The sequence below is a fragment of the Liolophura sinensis genome, chromosome 13, assembly GCF_032854445.1.
Source record: "Liolophura sinensis isolate JHLJ2023 chromosome 13, CUHK_Ljap_v2, whole genome shotgun sequence".
Classification (NCBI taxonomy): domain Eukaryota; kingdom Metazoa; phylum Mollusca; class Polyplacophora; order Chitonida; family Chitonidae; genus Liolophura; species Liolophura sinensis.
The window spans coordinates 26676140-26697605 of NC_088307.1; the positions used below are offsets into that span (position 1 = coordinate 26676140).

General features: G+C 39.5%; 1 protein-coding gene across 2 annotated transcripts; it reads right to left on the reverse strand.

The window, feature by feature from the left end:
• Positions 1-1321: 1321 nt before the first annotated feature.
• LOC135480772 (major facilitator superfamily domain-containing protein 6-like) lies at positions 1322-17198 on the reverse strand. 2 transcript variants are annotated; one of them, XM_064760695.1, is made up of 6 exons: positions 17148-17198; positions 7776-8662; positions 6829-6979; positions 4917-4969; positions 3180-3383; positions 1322-2132 (listed from the first exon to the last, which is right to left on the reverse strand). In XM_064760695.1, exons 2-6 carry the CDS (start codon positions 8126-8128, stop codon positions 1889-1891), a joined length of 1005 nt encoding a protein of 334 aa, XP_064616765.1. In that variant the 5' UTR covers positions 8129-8662; positions 17148-17198; the 3' UTR covers positions 1322-1888. The 2 variants fall into 2 exon arrangements, with proteins under 2 accessions (XP_064616765.1, XP_064616764.1); XM_064760694.1 differs by having other exon boundaries at positions 4917-5085.
• Between the last annotated feature and the right edge of the window lie 4268 nt (positions 17199-21466).

Genomic DNA, 21466 nt, shown 5'->3' on the forward strand with positions numbered 1-21466 from the left:
TAGACACCGATATGGTTATAGAGGGGGATAGACACCGATATGGTTATAGAGGGGGATAGACACCAATATGGTTATAGAGGGGAAAGACACCGATATGGTTATAGAGGGGGATAGACACCGATATGGTTATAGAGGGCGATAGACACCGATATGGTTATAGAGGGGGATAGACACCGATATGGTTATAGAGGAGGATAAACACCGATATGGTTATAGAGGGGGATAAACACCGATATGGTTATAGAGGGGGATAAATCTGGTCTTTGAAAATGATCGAATAACAAGAATAACAAAAGTTGGATGATTTGTGCGGAAAAATGCCTTAGGTATGTGCCGGGTGTGTGTGTTAGGGGGGAGGCTAGTGGGGGGCTTTGGGAGAAGACGCGTCCACTGTTGACATCAGGCAAATATCAATTCAATATTTCCTGATGGATCTTTGAGAGACTGTTAGCATACACGACTTGGTCAGCATTATGTACATAAAATGTCAGCAGGGCTAAACATAGTGCAGTTATTATCTTGTTCAGTGAATTGAGACTTACCTCGGTGAATACACACAGGCCTTATATCATTATAATGTACAGGTGCATGTGTGCGTGTGTTATGACAATATGTACTAACCCAATTATCGCCATGGAGGCATCCTCAGTCGGTTAGCACGCTAGCGCAGCGTAATGACCCAGGAGTCTTTCACGCTGGCTTCCTGTCTCGGGGGAAACCCACGACCATCCGCAGGTTGCTGAAAAACCTTCCCACGTACGGCCGTGGGTTTCCCCCGGGCTCTGCCCGGTTTCCTCCCAACATAATGCTGGCCGCCGTCGTATAAGTGAAATAATCTTGAGTACGGCGTAAAACACCAATCAAATAAATAAATAAATCATGGAGGCATCCATGACTGAGGTGGGTAGCGCCCCAGCGCGTCGAAGCGACTCGAGAGACTCTCACCAATGCCGTTGCTGTGGATTCAAGTTTAGCTCATGCAGGTTTCTTCTCCGGTCGTAAGTGATAAGTTCTTCCAGCAACCAGCGGATGTTCGTGGGTTGTCCAAGGGTTCTTCCCGGTTTCCTCCCATCCTTTAAAGCTGGTCGCTTTAGTATTAGTTAAATAGTGTTGAATACGTGGTAAAACACCATTCATATGAATAAATAAATTATTTTTTATTTATAAGTGCAAAGTATATAATAATTTTAATCGCAATCATCGGTTGTCTTCATTTTTTTGGAAATAAGTCAAACCCAAAGTCCCCCTTTTGTTTGCAATCATAATGTATTTTACATGTTACGTTCAAATTCACATGTACTCACTATGCCGTTTCCACTAGTAACACTTTCGATTATGTGCCCGGACCAGTGAATCAGTTAATTATTAACATATTTTGTGTTAAGCAGTTTGCTTTCCACATACATGCGCATGTATATGACAGCAGTCAGGTTTGTGGTTGAAGGAAACCGGGAGGCCTGGAGTAAAAAATTAGCCCTGGTACTTTACAAACATCTCAACGGCACTTTAACTTTCTGGGTCAACGAGACAGCGCTTTCACTGTCTGGATCACCGAACCACCACTTCAACTGGCTGAGCGGACGAATGAGCACTTTAATTATCTGGGCCACCGAACCAGCACTTTAACTGGTTGAGTGGACGAATGAGCACTTTAATTATCTGTGTCACCGAACCAGCACTTTAACTGGCTAAGCGGACAAATGAGAACTTTAATTGTCTTAGCCACTGAACCAACACTTAAGTTGTCTGGGCCATAAAAGTAGAACTTCAGTAGTCTTAGCCACCCAGTAAAACAGATCTTATAGAAAAATGAACAGTGATCAAAAGAAACTACTTTTTTAGTAGCGTTCCAGAATTCTTCGCACTGTTTAATGTGCCTAGAAACCTTTTATCCGGAACAATCTGAGCAGTTATAAAAATTACAAGGAATATCAAAGCCATCGCCGCGAAAATCTGAAACATTCTCGGTGTTCCAAAAGCCTGAGTTAAGGCTCCGCTGACAGGGAAACTTATACCCATCCCAAGGGCGATAAGAGCCTGCATAACCCCTTGGACCTGTGTCTGGAAATGTTCTGGTACCTGATTGCTGAGGTGAGATACGATGGCACTCCACTGACAAGCAAACGTCACGCCTGAAACACACAACACAACAGGTAATCAACATGACCGAAATTGGCAAGCCAGGATTTCATTTCATCAACATAACAGCTCATTAGAACATCAATGTACAAGTAACAGGTAAATAGAATATCATCGTAGAAGTAACAGGTGAATAGAATATCATCTTTAAAGGTCAACGGAACATCAACGTAACAGGTCAATGGAACATCAGCCTAACAGGCCGGTAGAACATCAACGTAACAAGCGAATAGAGCGTCATCGCAACAGCTCGGTACGCACGACCGGGGATGAAGCCAACACGAGCTGGACTTGAGCTCCCAGTGCCCACATTTGTGAGTGGTTCCTTGGTGACTGTGCTGTCCGAGTACGCTAACCGAAAGGCCATGGAGAGACCCTCCTATTTAATGCTTGTTCATAGCGTTATCTGTCATAAACGAGAAGGGACAGGTAAAATCCTGCACTTATATGAAGCCGATATCAAATATTCCACGAAGATCAATGCATTTCAACTCCATCCACAAGGACTAACTGCCCTTTAGCCTCTCTAGTGCATTGTATTTTTTATACTCAGTGAATGTGCGTTCTACTCACTACCGGTTGTTCGAGCATACGAGTTAAATTCTACTTGTATCTAACTACTTGTCTAGGTTTCCAATAAAATCTTAGTAATTACAAATTTGTTGACAACCGCTTAGTTATTAAGGATTTTAGAATCGTACACTTGTCGAGTTGGCAGGCAATTTAGTAAATGTTTTTTAAACTGAACCCAGTTGTCTTAGATAAAGGACATACTCCATTTTATTGTGAGAGCACAACTGCCGGAGATAACATAAATACAGAAGCCAATAGAGGACCTTTTCCTACTACATTACCTCGACCATTTTCGTACGGAGTGTTGCCTCGATCTTCGTAATGCAGGACGAGGTAGCGAGGCCGGGGATGAAAACACCCCTTTCTTCAAGCAATAGATCGAGATCTCCAACGTTACAAAATTACTCAATGAGAAAACCACTGTTCAGCGTAAGTTATGAACACGACTATGTTTGAAGATTCCGTACCTTCGACAATTTGGATCAATAGAACGTACATGGGATTGACCAGAGCTGCATAAGCCAGAAATCGAACTGCATATGTCGCCATTCCTGCACTGACCAACTTCCAGTGTCCTAACACCCTTATGAGCATTGGAGTGATGAAAAACATGAAAAACTCTACTGTTGTAGTTATCAGAACGGAAGCGCCAATTATATAAGGCGATGCGCCTGAAACAAAAAAATATAGCACAGCTATATAAAATTGTGCAGATCATGGCCAAATAAACGCAAATAAGCAATAGCTGCAGTACATCCATTAAAGTCAAAGTTGTATTGCACACGGACAAAGTGAATAACACATTTTAAATGGGAGAATATCAAAAAACTGACTGCACGTCAAAGGTAAAAACCTAAATAAACTTCTTAATTACAAGGCACAATGACTGTAGGTCAACCTTCACAGCTCGGTGTACACGGATATTTTCGTCTGCGACTATATGTAAACTAGAGCATAAGTCAGTGTAGAAGCAACTGCTCGAAGGTTATTGAGATGATATACGTACCATAATCACACATACTTCCCGGATCAAAACTGGAAGTTCATACCGCACCGTTCATTTAGGCCCGACTACTAAACACCTGCGCCCTGCTTGAAGCTTTTACATTGTGGGAGATCTCGCGCTAAACATATTTTGGACATATTGATGCTGAACAGGTCAACGGCCACCATGTTGTCACTGGCATAAATCAGCATAAGTCTGTTCGCGGTTCAGGATGCATCAATTGCAAAAGTTACGCGTCTACTATCACACGTAATTTGTCGACTCGTGAATAGTGACAATGACAACCTCGTGGCCGGTGATCTGTTCAGGTGGGCGAATGGGAGGTATATCATTCCTAATGAGTTACAGTGGACAAAAATGATTGAGGGTTTCCGCGTTTCAACGGTTACGTGTGATCATTTGCCGGCAATCACACTAATGTCCTTGCTGTGGATTTACTTGCTAAGCTCAACGTCTTAATCATATTATGTTTCACAGTGTTTCTCCTTCACGCACAGTGCAGTTGTAGCTACGCCGACACTAAATTGAAAGTTTTAGGAACGAACGGCTATAGTCATTCGTTCTGTCTGTGTCTTTCAGTTGGTCAGTCCTTCGGTCGGCCGGACGGTCAAATCCTGTGCAATCTTCTAATCTGGGCGTTCTGTCTTGTAGCAAGGGCCATTCATCTCAGGAGGGACAATAGTGCAAGGCGACACAAAATCGTATAAACAGGGGATGTCGCGACTAACGCGAATTTGTCGCAACTCAGTAAATGTGCCATCATACTTTCTGTCGGCTACAAGCAATCACCGTCGGAGCAAAATATAAATCTAGTCGCCGTTAATCTAACGCAGGTTAGAAACAGTTTCAGTGAAGCAAGTTTCAGTGAAGATGCGTGAGTTACATTAAACTATATATTTATTTATTTTTTCAAGCGTTATACTCAAGAATTTTCGGTGAGTTTTATGTGTAGAACATTGTTCGGGTAAAACCATCCGCTTTTTGCTGGTTACTGTCGGACTTTCCCACGTGTGTTGCACAGATTAGCACACCATATCGGTGGAAGGCTAGTGGTCTGCAACGAACCTTAAACGGTGCAAAGGGCTACACGAGCATCGTGGACAGTTTTCTCTGACCAAGGCCCCCGGCACATTTGACAGACCGGAAATTTGCATGATTTAATATTCATAGACCGGAAACGATATGTCACGTCTCTTACCTATATTCTCCAAATGCCAGCTGAGAAACCCCTGAGTTATTGTCAAGAATACACTGTGAGAGAAAAGAATAAACAACCAAGACAGATTCTTAAATGTCATCAATAATGCCATGTAGTTTGTTCCGTTGGATATTTCCTCCACAGCCACTGAAATTATACCTCTCCGACCCTGAAAGAAATGCAAAAGCACGAATCGTCTATGTTTATAAAGCAAACACAGAAGGCAGCATTTTTCTAAACATTTACAACATTGTGTACTTTCCTCACTGTAAAGAGTAACAACAGTTCTTTAGACTTACATTTTTTGTAAAAGATATTTAGCATTAAATGTAGATATACTTGATGTATTATAACGTACACACCGAGTTAACAATCAAATTGCTTGAGGAAAACCACCGTCCTGCGGCAGGTACCTGACAAACCACTGCATATCATTTGCATACAAATTACTTAATTCACTCATCAGTGCACTCTCTTAGATGCACAACAATATCCCTGACAAGTGCCAAGGAGACTAATTGTATGGTTGTGGAGATAATCAAAGGATAGGTAAAAGTGTATACATGAATGTAGAGAATATTTTCTCAAGAATTCTCCACTTATACAATGGCAATCAATATTATGGGGAATCGGAACCAGCTGGGAGAAATCACCGAAGTGTTGAAAGTTATTGACGAAAAATCCCACAGGTGACATGTGCACATATGCACACAAGTGCAGTTGGTGGAAGACGGGGGGTGGTCTTCAACGAACGGTTAGATTGTGCAAACGGAATCACGATCGTCGTTTACCACTGTAAGAGCAATCACTTTCCGTAGCTAGCATATGAAATGAGACCAGGGGCTTCAAGAAATCTCTACCAGCTTTAGACAATGAATTAGGGATTGAATTCCATGTGAAATACAAATGCAGAGAAATTCTAGGAAGTCAGGCAAATCCAAGAGGTATCGAGGTATCCGTCGTTTTCGTATTAGCATTTCCTATATGGGTGGATTTTCACAAAACAAAATATCTAGTGGACTCTCATTAGAACCACTGTTCGTGAACTGACTAATAAGGTTTTTTGCTGGCTTCCTCTCTGGTCGTATGTGGGAAGGTCTGTGGATGCAGGTGGGTTTCTCCCTGGCTCTGTCCCATTTCCTCCCAGCGTCGTATAAGTCAAATATTCTTGAGTACGGCGTTCAACACCAATCAGATAAATAAATAATAATAAGAATTTATTGTTGAATCAATCGGGCTTCATGTCTCAGGGATGGATGTCAGGGATAGAAAGGCGAAAGTGAACTAATCATGTAGTTGATTAATACATGCACTCTCGCCCGGACATTTCCGTGTTCGGGCTGGGTATGGCCTCAGACCCATATTAATTTTTCACACCTATTCCACAAACATTCCATGGCCAAGAATCATGAATGCCTAACTTCCGCAACCTACAAAAAAAGCATCCATGCAAATCTTAGCATAGTCATCTATAGTGTGTCCGATTCCGGCGTTTCTCAATGTGTTAGCATTTATAGCCCGGTATTATGTTAATGTCGATGTAATTAACCTCATAGCTGTAACTAAAATAAGCTTTTTACAGTCACTATGTTCAAAGCTAAAATGCAGATCGAGTATGATGTCCAAAATCATGCTTTGAGAAACGGAAATATCTTAGTTTAAATTAAAACAGGACATTAATATAGTTTGAAATAGTTTAGTCATCATGAACTAAAGAACAAGATTATTGTTTGAAGTATGCAGAATTCCTTTTCCACGAAAGCAATAACTCTTAACCAAAGATGAATTAGTGTTCTTATTGAACGGAGTGTGTGTGTGGGGGGGGGGGGGAGGGGCTGTGGGGGGGGGGGGGAATTGTTGTGCTTGCTTTGATTTGAAGTAATACAAGATGTGAACAATATACCTTAAATACCTTAAATATTCTTGGGATATTGGCAAGCGTGACAGCACCGAAAAAGGCAGTGAGATAGAACATGTAGTGGTAGTCAGTGCCCTGGACCATTTTTCCGCAGATCAACTGGGAAACCGTGCTGGTCGATACGAGGCTACCAATGGCAATGGCACTGCAAAGATATCATGGATGCATTGGTTCGCGACAGACTGAGCAAAGCCCACATCATATTGGTGACAACCGCCAGTAACATTTCAGGTGTGGAGATATTCCCATATTCTACTGACATAAAGTATTTTATTATTCTAAAGTGGAATTTTTGTGGTTTACTTTTTTTCTGTTGCTTTCTTCGGGGATGTCTTGTGTGTTTAGAGCTCTCATCCTCTTTGTTTAAAGCTCTAATCCTCTTTGTTTAAAGCTCTCATCCTCTTTGTTTAAAGCTCCCACTCTCAATTTTTCACCTATACCATTGAAGTCATAACCAAGGGTGAAGGAAACCGGAGTACCTGAGAAAAACTAGCGGAGTACCTGAGAAAAACTACCCTTAGTGACGAACTTTCCCACATAGGACCTACAAATATGTGTGAAAGGCGAACAACGTCGAAAATACATCTTCCAAATGAAATAAGTTTTAGGACACCAAGTCACATTGGTATCCGTGGAACACAGTCGTGGAGAGGGAAGCTAAATCTGTTCTTAATAAGCCCGTATCGACACTAACATTTCATTCTATAATTTACAGCCGCATATTCTTGGTTATATTCGTCGCCTTTGAAATGTACTTTTTTACTCGCTCTGTCAAATTTCAATTTACGTGGGTTGTATGCTCGTGATTTTTCTCCCAGTCATAGGGATACAAAAGCCTTGATTGACTTTATTCCTACCACTTGTAATACCTATCAACATGCTATGATAAATAATTTACCCGTCTTTCTTGGCAAACAACAACACCTTGTACTTAGACTCACCCAATACCATGACCAAGTGATCCCCAAGCGCGGATGTTGCCAATCTTTCCTGAATTTGCGTCTCCAAGGGACTGAAGTGTGACGGCAGTGTGAATGCTGTCGCAAGTGACCGTAGCAAATTGCATGCAAAATGCGACGAATGAGAATCCTACCATGTCCACAAAATGCCCAATATCACTTCCTTTGTGTACTAGTTCGAAAACACGATTTGTAGCGGTTGAGTTGGTGGAGTTTTTCGTGAGGTTTTGTAACGTAACCTCTACGCAAACATCGGAGATATCTGGTAACGGTATAAAAACCATACAAAAAGACGATACCAGAAGAAACACCAGGCAAGAGCACATGACATTCATTTCACCTTCCAGTCTTCTGATGATAAAGTCACTTAAGAGTCCAGCGACGACACCTCAGGCGGGTAGAAAGGAGAGGACAATCCCTATCTCAGCTGGTTGTAATTGGTATTCTTTGAGATACAATGGATAAAAAACGGGAAGGAAACCTATGCAAGCGTATAAAATAAAAAATCCAAGCCTCAAGGACATCAGCGAATGTTTGGCTGAGTTATCCATGGTTTTCTGGTACCTCCAAACTCCCCCAATCTCCGTTGACAAATCCAAGTGAGGATTGATTTTCTTTAAAGTAGTGACAAGTGGAAATTGTTATATCTCTTGCCTAACATTGCCAGTGAGCGATGTAGCGATCGTCGAGTGCCTTGCTCTTTGTCAATATATATCGTCTCTGTCCTTTTTGCTTCCTGGAGGTTTGTTCACGGTCAACAAAACAGATTTGATCTTCTCTTTTCAATTCCTCAAAGAAATGGTTTTTGCTTCGCCCAAAACTTAAAAGAAGAATGTTGTTCGACTGCATGCATCGTTCCCACTCCTAATCTGAAAATTGAAGTATAAGGCAGTTTAGTGGAAGCAGAATATAACTAACATCCTTAGCCAACGAAAGTAAATATGGGTTTGTATTTTCCTTTTAGACCATGGTACAATGGTATAAGGAACCTTGAGAATGCCAAACATAACAGCACTTGCAAAAAAAATAATGAAATTTCGAGAAAGTAGATCTGTGACAAGATGACAAAAAAGGGTATCGTAATCATGCAAAACAACCAAAAACTCTAACAAAAGTTACAAAACATGATCACTGTGGTTTACACCCTTTAAAGTGCTGTGTTTGCCGTGACACGTCCATGAAAAATGGATGAAGACATGTCGCGATTCTTCTTGCGCGCACATGGACAGTACTGAACTCTGCTACACGTTAACTGTCCTTCTTTTGCATCGCGCCTTTCAGGCCGTGGCTCCAGGCCTGTACCCTTCTCACAGATCAGTCCATTTTGGCCTAAAATGATGTTGTATGCGCATTAAATGAGTCGCAATGTATCACTCGACATCGTCTCGCGTGTTGCATATTGTAAACTTAGTACAATATTCCCTAATGCCTGAAATTAAAAACGTTCCGATGGTTTCGTGATTCTCTTCAAAATAGATACTCTTCTTCAATTTTCATAAATGTAACCGACGTTTTCAGATTCATTGGTGACCTTCCATGGCGGTTCCTTTTCCATAGCTAATATTCTTTTGAACAGCTCACCTTTTGAAATATAGAGTTTAAGTATAAGCCAGACAAGAACACTTATCAGTTTATATCAGACGGAAGCATGTCATCGCTCATATGTGATGACGTACTTGTTCATCCTGCATGTTTAGGCCTACATTGTGTACTCCTTGGGTCATCAGCTGCGAAACGAGCACAATGTCATTCATTTATTTTCGTATTTCTCACATTGCATGTGCCACTCTCTATATACTCTCCTTCTTTTGACACAAAGATACACGACTTCACGGCAAAGAATGAAGCATATGAAATACTATTAAATATTGTCCGGGAAAATAGTTTGATTTATTTTTTTACAATATGTTTCGACCTAGTAAAACACATTTAAACCGTTGGATGTTACTGTAGGCATTTCTGATCACACTGGGACCAGTAATGTCACTTTAGCTTTTTGCCACTTGACACATGTAGATTGCTAAGATTTCATCATCATTCAAAATGCATCTTCGTTTAGAGCTATAAATGCATTCAACAAATGCAACTTGAAACGAACTATTTGAAGCCAACAGACCACCACAGAATCCTATGTTTTAAATGTATTTTAGCCGGGTAGAAAAATGCTAAAATAATAAATCAAACTATTTTCCTGGTCAGTGTTTAATTGTCTTTCATCTCATAAATGCTTTAGTCTTATGTTTTCTTTAATTCTGGCCTTCTGCTATGTTTAAAGATAATATCTTAACAAGGATACATATTTTGAAATTTTTAAAGGTCACTTAGATCTTTCAGCAAAGTTAATTGTATTTTAGTTCATCATTATTTCCCACTGAAGGATTTTATGAACGTATCTTCGGGAAAATACTTCGTATTGTGACTGTACTATTGGTTCCTGCCATCGATGCATAATCTGCAATGTACATGTAGGTCTACTATCAACTATCAGAACTGCAACTATTCCGTGACAAATCTAACTAAAGACTACTATTACAGCATGGGTAGTACAGTAAATCTAGAGAAGCGACGACGGCGTGATAGGTAGCAAATGATCGCACGTCGATTTACCTTCGTTATGGTTTTAATTTAATTGCTCATGTAAATGCTTAAATCGTAGCAAATCATAAGCCGGCTAGTATCATGGTAGTGATGCTAACTGCAGATGTCACTGGTCTAGAAATATTCCAAAATGCAGTGTTGTCATCAGTTTTAACATTAAAACATTCCAAAGGGACCAAGCATCCGGATTGCTTAGTCCATCAACAGAATCCTGTTTGATGCAGGAAAACAATATAGTTAAAGATGTAAAGCAAAGAGAATAAAACCAAAATAGCGAGTACTGTGTGATAGCTGGCAAATGGTTACAAATAACCGCTGTAACCCGGAGCAGAAGCTAGCATGAAATGGACTTGAATTCACACCGAGCGTCAGGAATGATTGTTATCTTCTAAACGGAAGAGAAAATTGTTAAGCATCTGGAACATAAGAATGGCTGCCATTTGTAAAAGAGTTTCTAGTGGATTGTACTGTCTCTTAGGGATGAATGTAATGTTCTTAAATGAAGAGAACACTGCTATATATGTTCAACCTCAAGATTACTGCAACAAAGAAGATGTTTTAAGAGACCGTTACGTATGTTCAACTCGATGATTACTGCAATAAAAAAGAGGCTTGTCTAAAACTTCTCCTTCGTTGCAGTTATTATCGAGTTGCACATACGTAGCAGTTCTCTCTTCAGTAACGAAGCGATTACTCCCAATACCTGTTATTTGTACAACTGCCTTTCTTTGGAAATTTCCCTGTTTTTGAGACTATAAAGTTGGATGGAAAGGAAAAATTTTAAAGGCTTCATGAATGCTTCTTTTGTTTGACACGATGAAGATCATTTATCTCAGGTCTCTTATAACATTATTTTGTGGATCAAACATCCAGCGTTTGTCAAATCGGACTCCCATCGCGTATCCGGCCATTAGCCAATAAGGTTGTGTTTTTGTATCTAACCCGTAGTGTTTCGGCAATGTCTTTAGGACAAAATGTTTGTCGGGTACCTCGTACGGTGTGATGCTTTACACAGGGCATTCCGGTTTCTTCCACCCATAAAACCTGCGGCCGGCTTCATGAAGCATACTTAGTATTAAGTAGCCCTTAGCTAAGTGCACTTTATATCTCTACACCATACGTCATCATGGTAGTTAAGCACAAACTGGGGCCTCCGTGGCTCAGTCGGTTAGCGCGCTAGCCCAGCGTAGTGACCCAGAAGCCTCTCACCAATGCGGTCGCTGTGAGTTCAAGACCAGCTTATGCTGGCTTCCTCTCCGGCCGTACGTGGGAAGGTCTGCCAGCAACCTATGAGTGGTCATGGGTTTCCTCCGGGCTGTGCCCGGTTTCCACCCACCATAATGCTGGCCGTCAAAAAAAAAAAAAGCACAAACTTAGCTAAGTAAGCTTCATGAAACCAGCCTGGAGCACAGTCATACAGGTCGGAAATTCTTTAGCGTGACAATAAAACAATATATATTTCACAAAGCGTCACTTCGTGTAACGCCTCCTGTTTTTTTGTTTAAATAGTTATAGGGTAGACGACTTTTCCTTTGCATCATTTGTCTTAATTCAAATAATTAAGATTCTGTTTTGATGAAAAGAAAAAAAGAAAAATACACTCGACTACCCGCTAACTGTATTGAAATTAAACACGTGTAATTCGTCGCGCGACATTGAGTTTTGAACATATACCTATGGTTATAAAAACTAAACATGCTTTTGGGAATATTTTTTATTTTTTGCGGTTAAACTCATTTTCCAAACCAGTGGGTCGTAAACAATTCCCAACTCGAAAACAACCATCTGTATACCAGTCGCGCTGCGATGCGAAAATAAGACTTTTGCGTAAATCTTCTTGTTAAAGTGAACATGCAGCTAACACCTGAATTTTTTTTGCAATGGCTGAATAGAATTACATTGTAGGTTCACAGTGATATTTGAGGTAAGTGTATTTATAATCAGATTACAATTTAATACCTTGTTTAAGTTTAACTAATTAACAAAGGACAATTAACTACCCCCACTCCACCTCTTTCCGCCCCGTAATTTATTTGAACAAACTTAACAGGAAAGTACAGGAAACGTATTCAGCCATCCGTGTGCCAAATCTTGTCTTGAGTCTCTATATCTGAGTAGCGAAGTTTATGCTTAATCGGTCTGTCCAGTTAATTAAAACCATCCATGAGAGACTCAAACTTAAACATAAAGTTGATAAGTATGATCAACATCCCGAAGATTTTGAACAATACTGAAGTTTTCAAAACTGAAAATAATTATTTTACACCTAAGGAAGCGCCACGTATTTCTTTCTCGACAGAAAAGTCTGGTTAAACATTTAGTTACCATTACTAGCCATCAAAGAGTTTTCAATTGATCACTAAATGTGTGATAGGTGTCGCTGTGATTGTAAATCATAACAGTATTATGGAAAGTACAGAACAATAATATTGACGCAAGGTCAAGTATTGAATGCGGAGGAAGATTAACTTACTTGGTACCACCTCACAAATCATCCCTTCATACAAGTTTTTTCTTTGTCTTCATTCCTTGCAGTTTTCCTTACTTATACTCAGTCACCTGTTTATTTTATTTTGGATAGGACTGTCCACTGTTAACAACCGCACGTTCCGTACTTTGAAAATCAATGAGAATAGCGCATTTCCACCGTGCTATGTTCAAGCCTAAAGTACATATCCTCACGCGAAAATTTTAGTGGGAGTTTGTGTGATGTGGACACTAACAGTGGCAGACAGACACCAATCCTGAGCTGGATTGAGCTAACAGTTTGGCGTACATCTGCAGCCTGAGCGGTCATCAGCAACTCGGTGTGTTGTCTACTCACATACATAAACCACTGATAATATGTAGGCCGGGATGGAGACTTACTTGTCTGGATATTTCTGATACATGCATGTCAATATCACCTGATGTTCGGAACCTCAGTGCATCACCCAAAACATCGGTATCGGAGGTAAAGCTTTTGTTGAGCGTTGGATAAGACTTTTTGACAGATAAGGAATGGATCTATAAGTTGAAACTGGCATTCGTATTCCAGCCGCCAATCAGTATGGAAGTTCCAGGTCAATAATCGCAAAGCCAGTTCCAAAAACGACGTTTAACACAAACCACCAAACAATTAAGAAAGTATATAGCGACGCCTTTGACTGGATATGGTTGCCAAAATTATATTCTATTACCCTTTGATTCCTTTTTATTACATATAGCGCACTGCTTGGCATCGTGCCAAGTGTACATTATCTTGGTCATTAGATGCCCCGATCACGAGACAGAAGCGTTTGACCTCTGGACGGGTCTATTGTAGTTCTATGGGTGGATGGAGGTTGTTGTTTAAACCGAATAAAGCAGACGACAAATATAAACAAAGAAACAAAATGACGATTGTTTGTGTCGGAGCGAACGTTTGTTTAAATGGAGAAAGTATCAGGTTACAGATGTTTTTAAGCCCACAGGGACTTTTGAATGCTACACAATAAGAGATATTCTATTACCTGTGAGTCTTTCTTTCACAGGCCTCTCCTAAACGTCCCAGTTGACCACAAACCATGGTATGGCAATCAACCAATGGGTCACAAACGATCCTATCCATGATGTGTGATATTTCCCGCGATGCAAACCTTAGCCGCCGGTACACTGCGTCCGGGCTACGACAGCCACAGTTCTTGCTGATGCCGGGGTTTCTGTGATGGGCGTTATGTTTGTGACAGGCCATCGCAATGAATCCAGTGTACGGAGTTATGTCACCAAACTGTCGGTTTCAAAATGCCGTGAAATCAGCAATATCCTGCATGCTTCAAGTGTGTTATCAGAAAATGCTGAAAGTGAAAATGCCGTTGAGAACACTCCCATGTCGGTCACACCACTCCCAGTGCAAATGCCCGATGCTGTCGACTGTAAGTTACACGTAACAGTAGCAATACCATCCAAATGGCAAAATCTCAGTTTTCAGTCACGCTTCAAAGTTTTGGAGGGTTGTTTAAAGATGCAACAATAAATAACAGCACAGTTCACATCAACTTCACATCACATCATCTCTGGCTGCAGATCGTCCTTTTTAACTCCAAATGCTTGTTTGATGTTTATCCATGTTAAACTGTTGTTGTTGTTTTTTCACAGCCCCTTTGCTCATATTTTCTCTCCGCAAACGCTATTGTCCGACTGCCGCGAATATATTGCCGTGACCCAGATCTTCAAAATCGGTACATCATGTGACCTTTATGCTAGTTTAATGTACATATAGCTTTGTGCTGCTTGCGCCATTAGAAATTTAAATTGTGGTAGCCATCCATTGTATTTCACAATGGTATAAACACAAATAATATTTATCCCCATGATAACTTGAACAAAAAAGTTATAATATATTTATTTGATTACTTATAATAAGCCCAAACACATATCTATGATGCTGTTATTGTTTATTATTTATCAACGTATGTTGAGAAATTAACATTGAATTGAAAATGTGAACTCAAGTGTTCCATTATTTTAGCATTGTTACCCAGTTTTCATGAATTTGATACAGAATACAACAATACCGCAAAGCATTTACGCAAGCAAATCAAATAAAATTCAGTACCAAACTAGTGTTAACCTTATTTTGTGTGTGTTTCAATTATTTTTGTATTTTCGTACGTAAGTCAAACTTTAATTACTTTTAAACAGTTGAACTCCCTGCTTCTATTGTCGCTGTGCTGATGCCAGAGGCTTCCAGGTCCTTCAGCTCTGTCAAACTGAGTTTGAGAAATGTTTGGACTTGCTCGAACCCTCGTAGCCAGCAAGGAGCGACCTCCCGGCTCACTGTCAGTGTGGTCGCTGTTTGACACCGTGCCTGTCTCACCGAATCCTACCCCGATATAACGGGGTATTTTATTTTATAGTGCTACATTTTATAGTCGGAATTGTTTTCGAGAAACAAACGTATTCTTATTTTATTCTATCCTAGTCGTGAAGCACTTCTGTAATACTTATCATTGTATTTTAACACCCCCGGTAAAACACATCATGGTTTTGTCCAGAATTACGTCACGCCCCTTTAGAAAGTTCGGTCAGACGCGAACCACGTGTCAGGGAAAGTGAGGGCGTTTTTTGCTGTTAATCTACACCGCAATGGCGTTTTTGTTATTAATTACGAAAATATTTTGCTGCTACCAAGGTAACAGAATAGAAATAATGTTCGCGTCAGGGTAGTCTAACGGTAGTTTGACATACCCTGACATGCACATTACTTCTTAGATAGAAAATTAAAACAAATAATTTTAGTGTTTGTAGAATTGCCATTGTTTCTCATTGAAAAGGCTTACCGTACAGAATTACCGTACAGAATAACTAATCCACTCTCAAACTGAATATGGTTAACGTACAAAGAGACTTCGTGGCTTTATGTTTGGCGACGCCCTATTTGTGTTCACATGGACAGGGAATGTCATACAAATCTACTTAATGTCTGTGTTTGGTGTAATCCTGCTAAGTGATATGACGATACACTTTAACAACAGTGTTAACTCGCGTGAGAACATTCACTTTAATTTCGATCATGCTAACTATTCATTTATGAATGACCTCATGCCAAAAACCGCCTGTATATGGTGTATACATATCTCGCCCAGTGACGTATACTAGAACATGTGCATGCATCGACAATTTAATCTACATGCATGTCATAAAACATTGCTGTTAAAATGTTTAAATTAAGGCACTACCATCCATCGCCTCCAGTCAATGTTTCCGAAATTTGCCAAACAATCCGTCGTTAATTACAAGGTATAATCGTAGCGTGGAAGATTTAGTCTCTATCTATTTACTAAAACCGCCTGCTGTTTGACGAGCTTAACATGCCTGAAATGCACACACGCATAAGTAATAGTACATGTACTTCGTTTGACATTAAATGGAAATTTTGAAAGTTTTCCTGACAGAAGGGTTTGGCATGTTAAACACATTCACTAAAGGATGTTTTGCTGCTTTTGTGTAACTTTCACACCATAAACAAACAGCATTTGAACAGCAGCACATTTACACATACAGGCCTAAATTATACACCCACAACATTTGAAGAAGTTGAAGAGTCCATATATACTGGAGATATTAATTGAACAATCCATATTCCCTTATTAAATCAAATGTCATGGATTTTGAATAACTCGGGAAATTATTGTCTTGTAAGTAAATATCAGACTAGTTGCTGTACTACTTATTACGTGTCAGAATGTTTCTAAACATTGGAAATACTGTTATTCTACTAGTTTTGTAAATTTCTTCAGCTTTACTTTAGTATACCCTCTGAGCCGGGCTGATATTTGTAAAAGGTGACTATTTGGGCTTTTTTTAAAAACAACAGCAACATTTCAACTGGATTTGCGTTATAATCCTCTTAAACGAACACTCTGGATGGCTGTGATTTTGTACAAACTTTGTTCATGGCCGTCACACATCTTCAATGAAAATGTCTGCATCACATGAGAGATACTTTTAAACAGTGACAAATTTAGAAGCTTGAAATGTACCGCATCCCAGAAATGTAAGGCCACGCACTCATTTAAGTCTGGCATCTTACACTTTATGTTTCCTCAGTTTTATATCCTTTAACATTAGGTACGTGAAATGTCAAAGTCTTACTCCATTCAACACTTTTTACATTCGCATTTATTCGAGATGTTTTTTTTTCTTTTTTCTGGCCCACCCTAAATAATGATAAGGTCAGGTATGCAGCACTAAAAATTACCGTCCAAAGTTGCGAAAACATACGTTATTACTTACCTACTTGTAATGATGATCCGTCCAACTAAGAGACACTCAACAATAGTCTCGATAGATCCTGCTGATAGCCGCACGCAGTTTCAGATCAGCGGTATTTGTCAGAGAATAATTTTGTGTTTGATTGTTTATTTGCGCCTGACTAGACACTATCCGTCAACGCCCAGCCTCACTCCAAATGTCGGCTAAACAGTTGTTTTTAACCTACTTTATCATGCAAAACAATTAGTCAGTAAGCTTTTCTCTTCTAATTAAAACGCTTGGCTTGAAACACAGAACGGATGAAAACTGACCGCCTGTACTGACAGAGGTAAATTGACAAAAGACCGGATTCCAGATTTCACACTATCGTCGTTGCTCTGGATTTTTTTTTATGCTGCCCTTAATTTTATTTTATTCCTTAATAAACGAGGATTCTGTTTGTGGACTAAGCATTCTATGGTGTACGTGTTTAAATTTATAAAATTATGCCTCAATAATCATAGGCCAAAGTGCTAATCGTAGATGTGGGCAGTTTGTACACTTTTCGTTTGTTGAAGGCCACCCATCTTCCACCAGTACAAAGAACAAGTAGTTTTCTAACATGTTGGATGTCCGTGATTTAACCTACAGTTTTATATACCCATAAACACTGACAGCCATCGTGTAGGAGATAAAATATTGTTCATGACATTTAAAAACAATCAACCAATCGTTTACAATATTCTTGAGTACGGCGTAAAACATTAACCAAATAAATGATTACATAAATCGTTTACTGGCTAAACCTAGAAAGAGAATGGCCCCTATACATTGTAGACATGTCTTTTAATGTTTTTAATGTGATGAAAACACAGCATTTGATCCATTCCGGGACAGTGACATCTGACCTATAGTAGTTAAGAGCCCTACATTTTTTTACACAACTCTGTCAAGCCAAGCTCACCATCAAATAGTGAGAAACCAGCTATGTAAGTATATGGAAAATACACATGAAGATTACATTTTGAAGTTTAAATTCTCCGTCGAGTCGGTGTTGGAATGCGCTGAGTTAAACGAATGCATCGGGGTTTTTGTTAAGGAATATATCAGAAGATTTCAGAGACTGTCTTATCAATGCATAAGGGAAACTATATTACCGTTGAGAAGGACTTCTTTAATGCGGTGGCATATACATGTAACAAGGTGGACTGAGATACATGTGACAAGGTAGACTGAGATACATGTAACAAGGTGGACTGAGATATATGGAACAAGGTAATCTAAGGTACATGTAACAAGGTGGACTGAGATACATGTGACAAGGTAATCTAAGGTACATGTAACAAGGTGATCTAAAGTACATGTAACAAGGTGGACAGAGATACATGTGACAAGGTAGACTGAGATACATGTAACAAGGTGGTCTAAGATATATGTAACAAGGTAATCTAAGGTACATGTAACAAGGTGGACTGAGATACATGTGACAAGGTAACCTAAAGTACATGTAACAAGGTGGTCTAAGATACATGTAAAAAGGTGATCTAAGGTACATGTAACAAGGTGAACTGAGATATATGTAACAAGGTGATCTAAGGTACATGTAACAAGGTGGACTGAGATACATGTGACAAGGTAATCTAAAGTACATGTAACAAGGCGGTCTAATATATATGTAACAAGGTAATCTAAGGTACATGTAACAAGGTGAACTGAGATATATGTAACAAGGTAATCTAAGATACATGTAACAAGGTGGTCTAAGATACATGTAACAAGGTAATCTAAGATACTTGTAGAATGGTGGTCGAAGATATATATACATAGGCGTTTGGAGATACATGTAACAAGGTGGGCTGAGATACATGTGACAAGGTAGAGTAAGATACATGTAACAAGGTGGTCTAACATACCTGTAATAAAGCGGTGGGAAATACATGTAACAAGGTGGTCGGAAATACATGTAACAAGGTAAACTAAGATACATGCAACAAGGTGGTCGGAGATAAATGTATCAAGGCGATGGGAGACAGATGTAACAAGGTTATCTCAGTGTAAATTTAGATTGATGCAACGCTGCGAATGGTACGTAACAAAATCGTCACGATTGGCAGATGTCAAAGTTTATCCCATGCGATATCACATGTTTGAATCGTGCTCCGGTAAACATAACATCCACTTTTTATTACGAAGCCATAGTTCCAGGAATTCTATTTTTTCGAATGTTAATCTTGTAACTTGTGCAATAAGTTCACGTGTTTTCATATAATATACGTGTGCAAATATCGGCGTCACACTGACTGTCGCCATGATTTCCCTCCTGACCTGGACTTTGTAAGTAAGTTTGTAGGTCAACAGATATACATGTATACAGAGTAGGCTAACCGACTCAGTAATAACTAAGGATCTATGCTGTGCATCTGGGAAGGAATTATCTAGCAACTCCAACTACAACGTTGTAGATTTGAATAGAGTAGGTGTTTGTATTGAGGAAACCCACTTAGAGATGAACAGTGTGTCAGTACCCTTCAGCCACTGAAGATTGTACAATATCTTTGACATAGTTATGTATACACCGTAGAAGTACCCTTGGTTTTGCTGCATATTCAGCTCTTTTGCGTTAGACAACAAGTTGACTTCACTATTGAGGTCTTCTCGCCCCGCAGCCCTCTACGCCACCTTCTCTCAAAAGGTTCCTAACTCACACCTCTCCCATGCTGGACCGTGTTTTACAGAGTTTTAGATTAATGAGATCTTTGCCTCCAATTGTGTTCCGTATGTCAGCTGACTTAATTCGACATACATGATGATGGATGTTGTCTTGTGAGGCCGACAGATAATTTTTCCTCGTTCTGTGCACATATATGACATGTTCAAGCCACGATTTTACTAAAACACTGCTACTCTGACGTTATGTGTGCGTGTGTGTGTGCGTGCCTGTTTGTTTGTGTGTGTATGTGTGTGTGTGTGTGTTGGAGGAGAAGAGTCTGCATATTGTACTTTTTTGCCTGTTTCTGACAGTCCATGTCTCATTAAAATCTCATCAAAACTGAGAAGCTATGTCGTTAATGAAAAATGTGCCTAAAGGAAGTGGCTATACGCGGGGTACTGTTTTTGTTTTTCTATTTGTTTTTGTAGACAGACTTGACCTCTCGTGTGGGCGATAATGCCCATTTTAATCCAAAGGTGTATTTGATTTAAAATTAAATTCTTTCTGTTATGATAAGACCTTCTCAGGATATTTAGTTCTTGATGAGAGAGAGAAATAAGTCGGTCCTTTGACATACAAATTGGGTTTAATAAAATTAGATTTTCTATCGCAATGTAAACTTAGAATAAACTTTCCTAATGCTACATAACAATCGTCACCATTGCCAGATGTCAAAGTTTATGTCAGGCGACATCACGTTTGAATCATGTGCCCCGACAAACAAAACATCCAATCTACGACTGAACTTTTTTTTTCGATATCCTAGTTCCAAGAATTTTAATTTCTCATATGTGCATTGATCCGTATATATGTACAGGGATTGGTAAACCAGAGCGTCATTTTCACTGTAGCTGTGTACCTGGCTGTTGAGTTATCCAAGCGCGTGCATTGGTGGGCGTAACTCTTCGAAAACCAGTCAAGTAAAGCTAAGCTTATGTGTAACGGACTTTGGTCTTTTATACAGTATTATGATCTGCATATGTACATGTACAAACAAGTAGACCTCTGAGTCCTTGGAGATTTAGGAGGGGAGTGAATGGGGTGGGGTGTACAATGAAAGTTAAATTTGCTTCCCTTTAAATAGTTGTGACACCAGAGTCCACCAACCGTACTGCTTGTGTGGCCTTTGTGACAAGAAGAGATAGACAGGGTTTGTGGGGTCGTTGAAATTTTGTGCATTTATGTACGTCATATGTGGAACGTTTGTCAGATACACTGCTCTTCTCCACACTTAGGAGACAATCGTACCAATATTAAACACACTTGTGTATGGCATTACACAACAGGCAAATAAATAATTCAATTTCTTTTAATGACTTTTTGAGCCTTTGGTAGTGTGAAGAGCAAACAAGCTCGCTAAGTGATATCATGTATTATATAAAATTTATATTATGAATAATGATAAACGAGCTTTATAGGCATATAGAATACACATATTTAAATAACATTTTAAAGTTTAAATTGCCCGTTGATTCGGTCTTGGAATGCGTTGAGTTAAACGAATGCATCAAGGATTTTGTTAAACAATGTATCAGATGGTATGAGAGAATGTTTTATCAATGTATAACTTAAAGTATAATATCGTTGAAAAGGACTTCTTCAAGTCGATCGGAGATAAATGTGACAGTGCGGTGGGAGATACACGTAACAA

Coding starts and splice junctions, on each gene's coding strand:
- LOC135480772 (XM_064760694.1), bottom strand. CDS start 8,128: ATGAATGTCATGTGCTCTTGCCTGGTGTTTCTTCTGGTATCGTCTTTT. Junction 5,086..6,828: donor ATATCCCAAGAATATTTAAG/GTATTTAAGGTA, acceptor CATTTCTTTCAG/GGTCGGAGAGGTATAATTTC. Junction 3,384..4,916: donor CTGGCATTTGGAGAATATAG/GTAAGAGACGTG, acceptor TTTTTGTTTCAG/GCGCATCGCCTTATATAATT.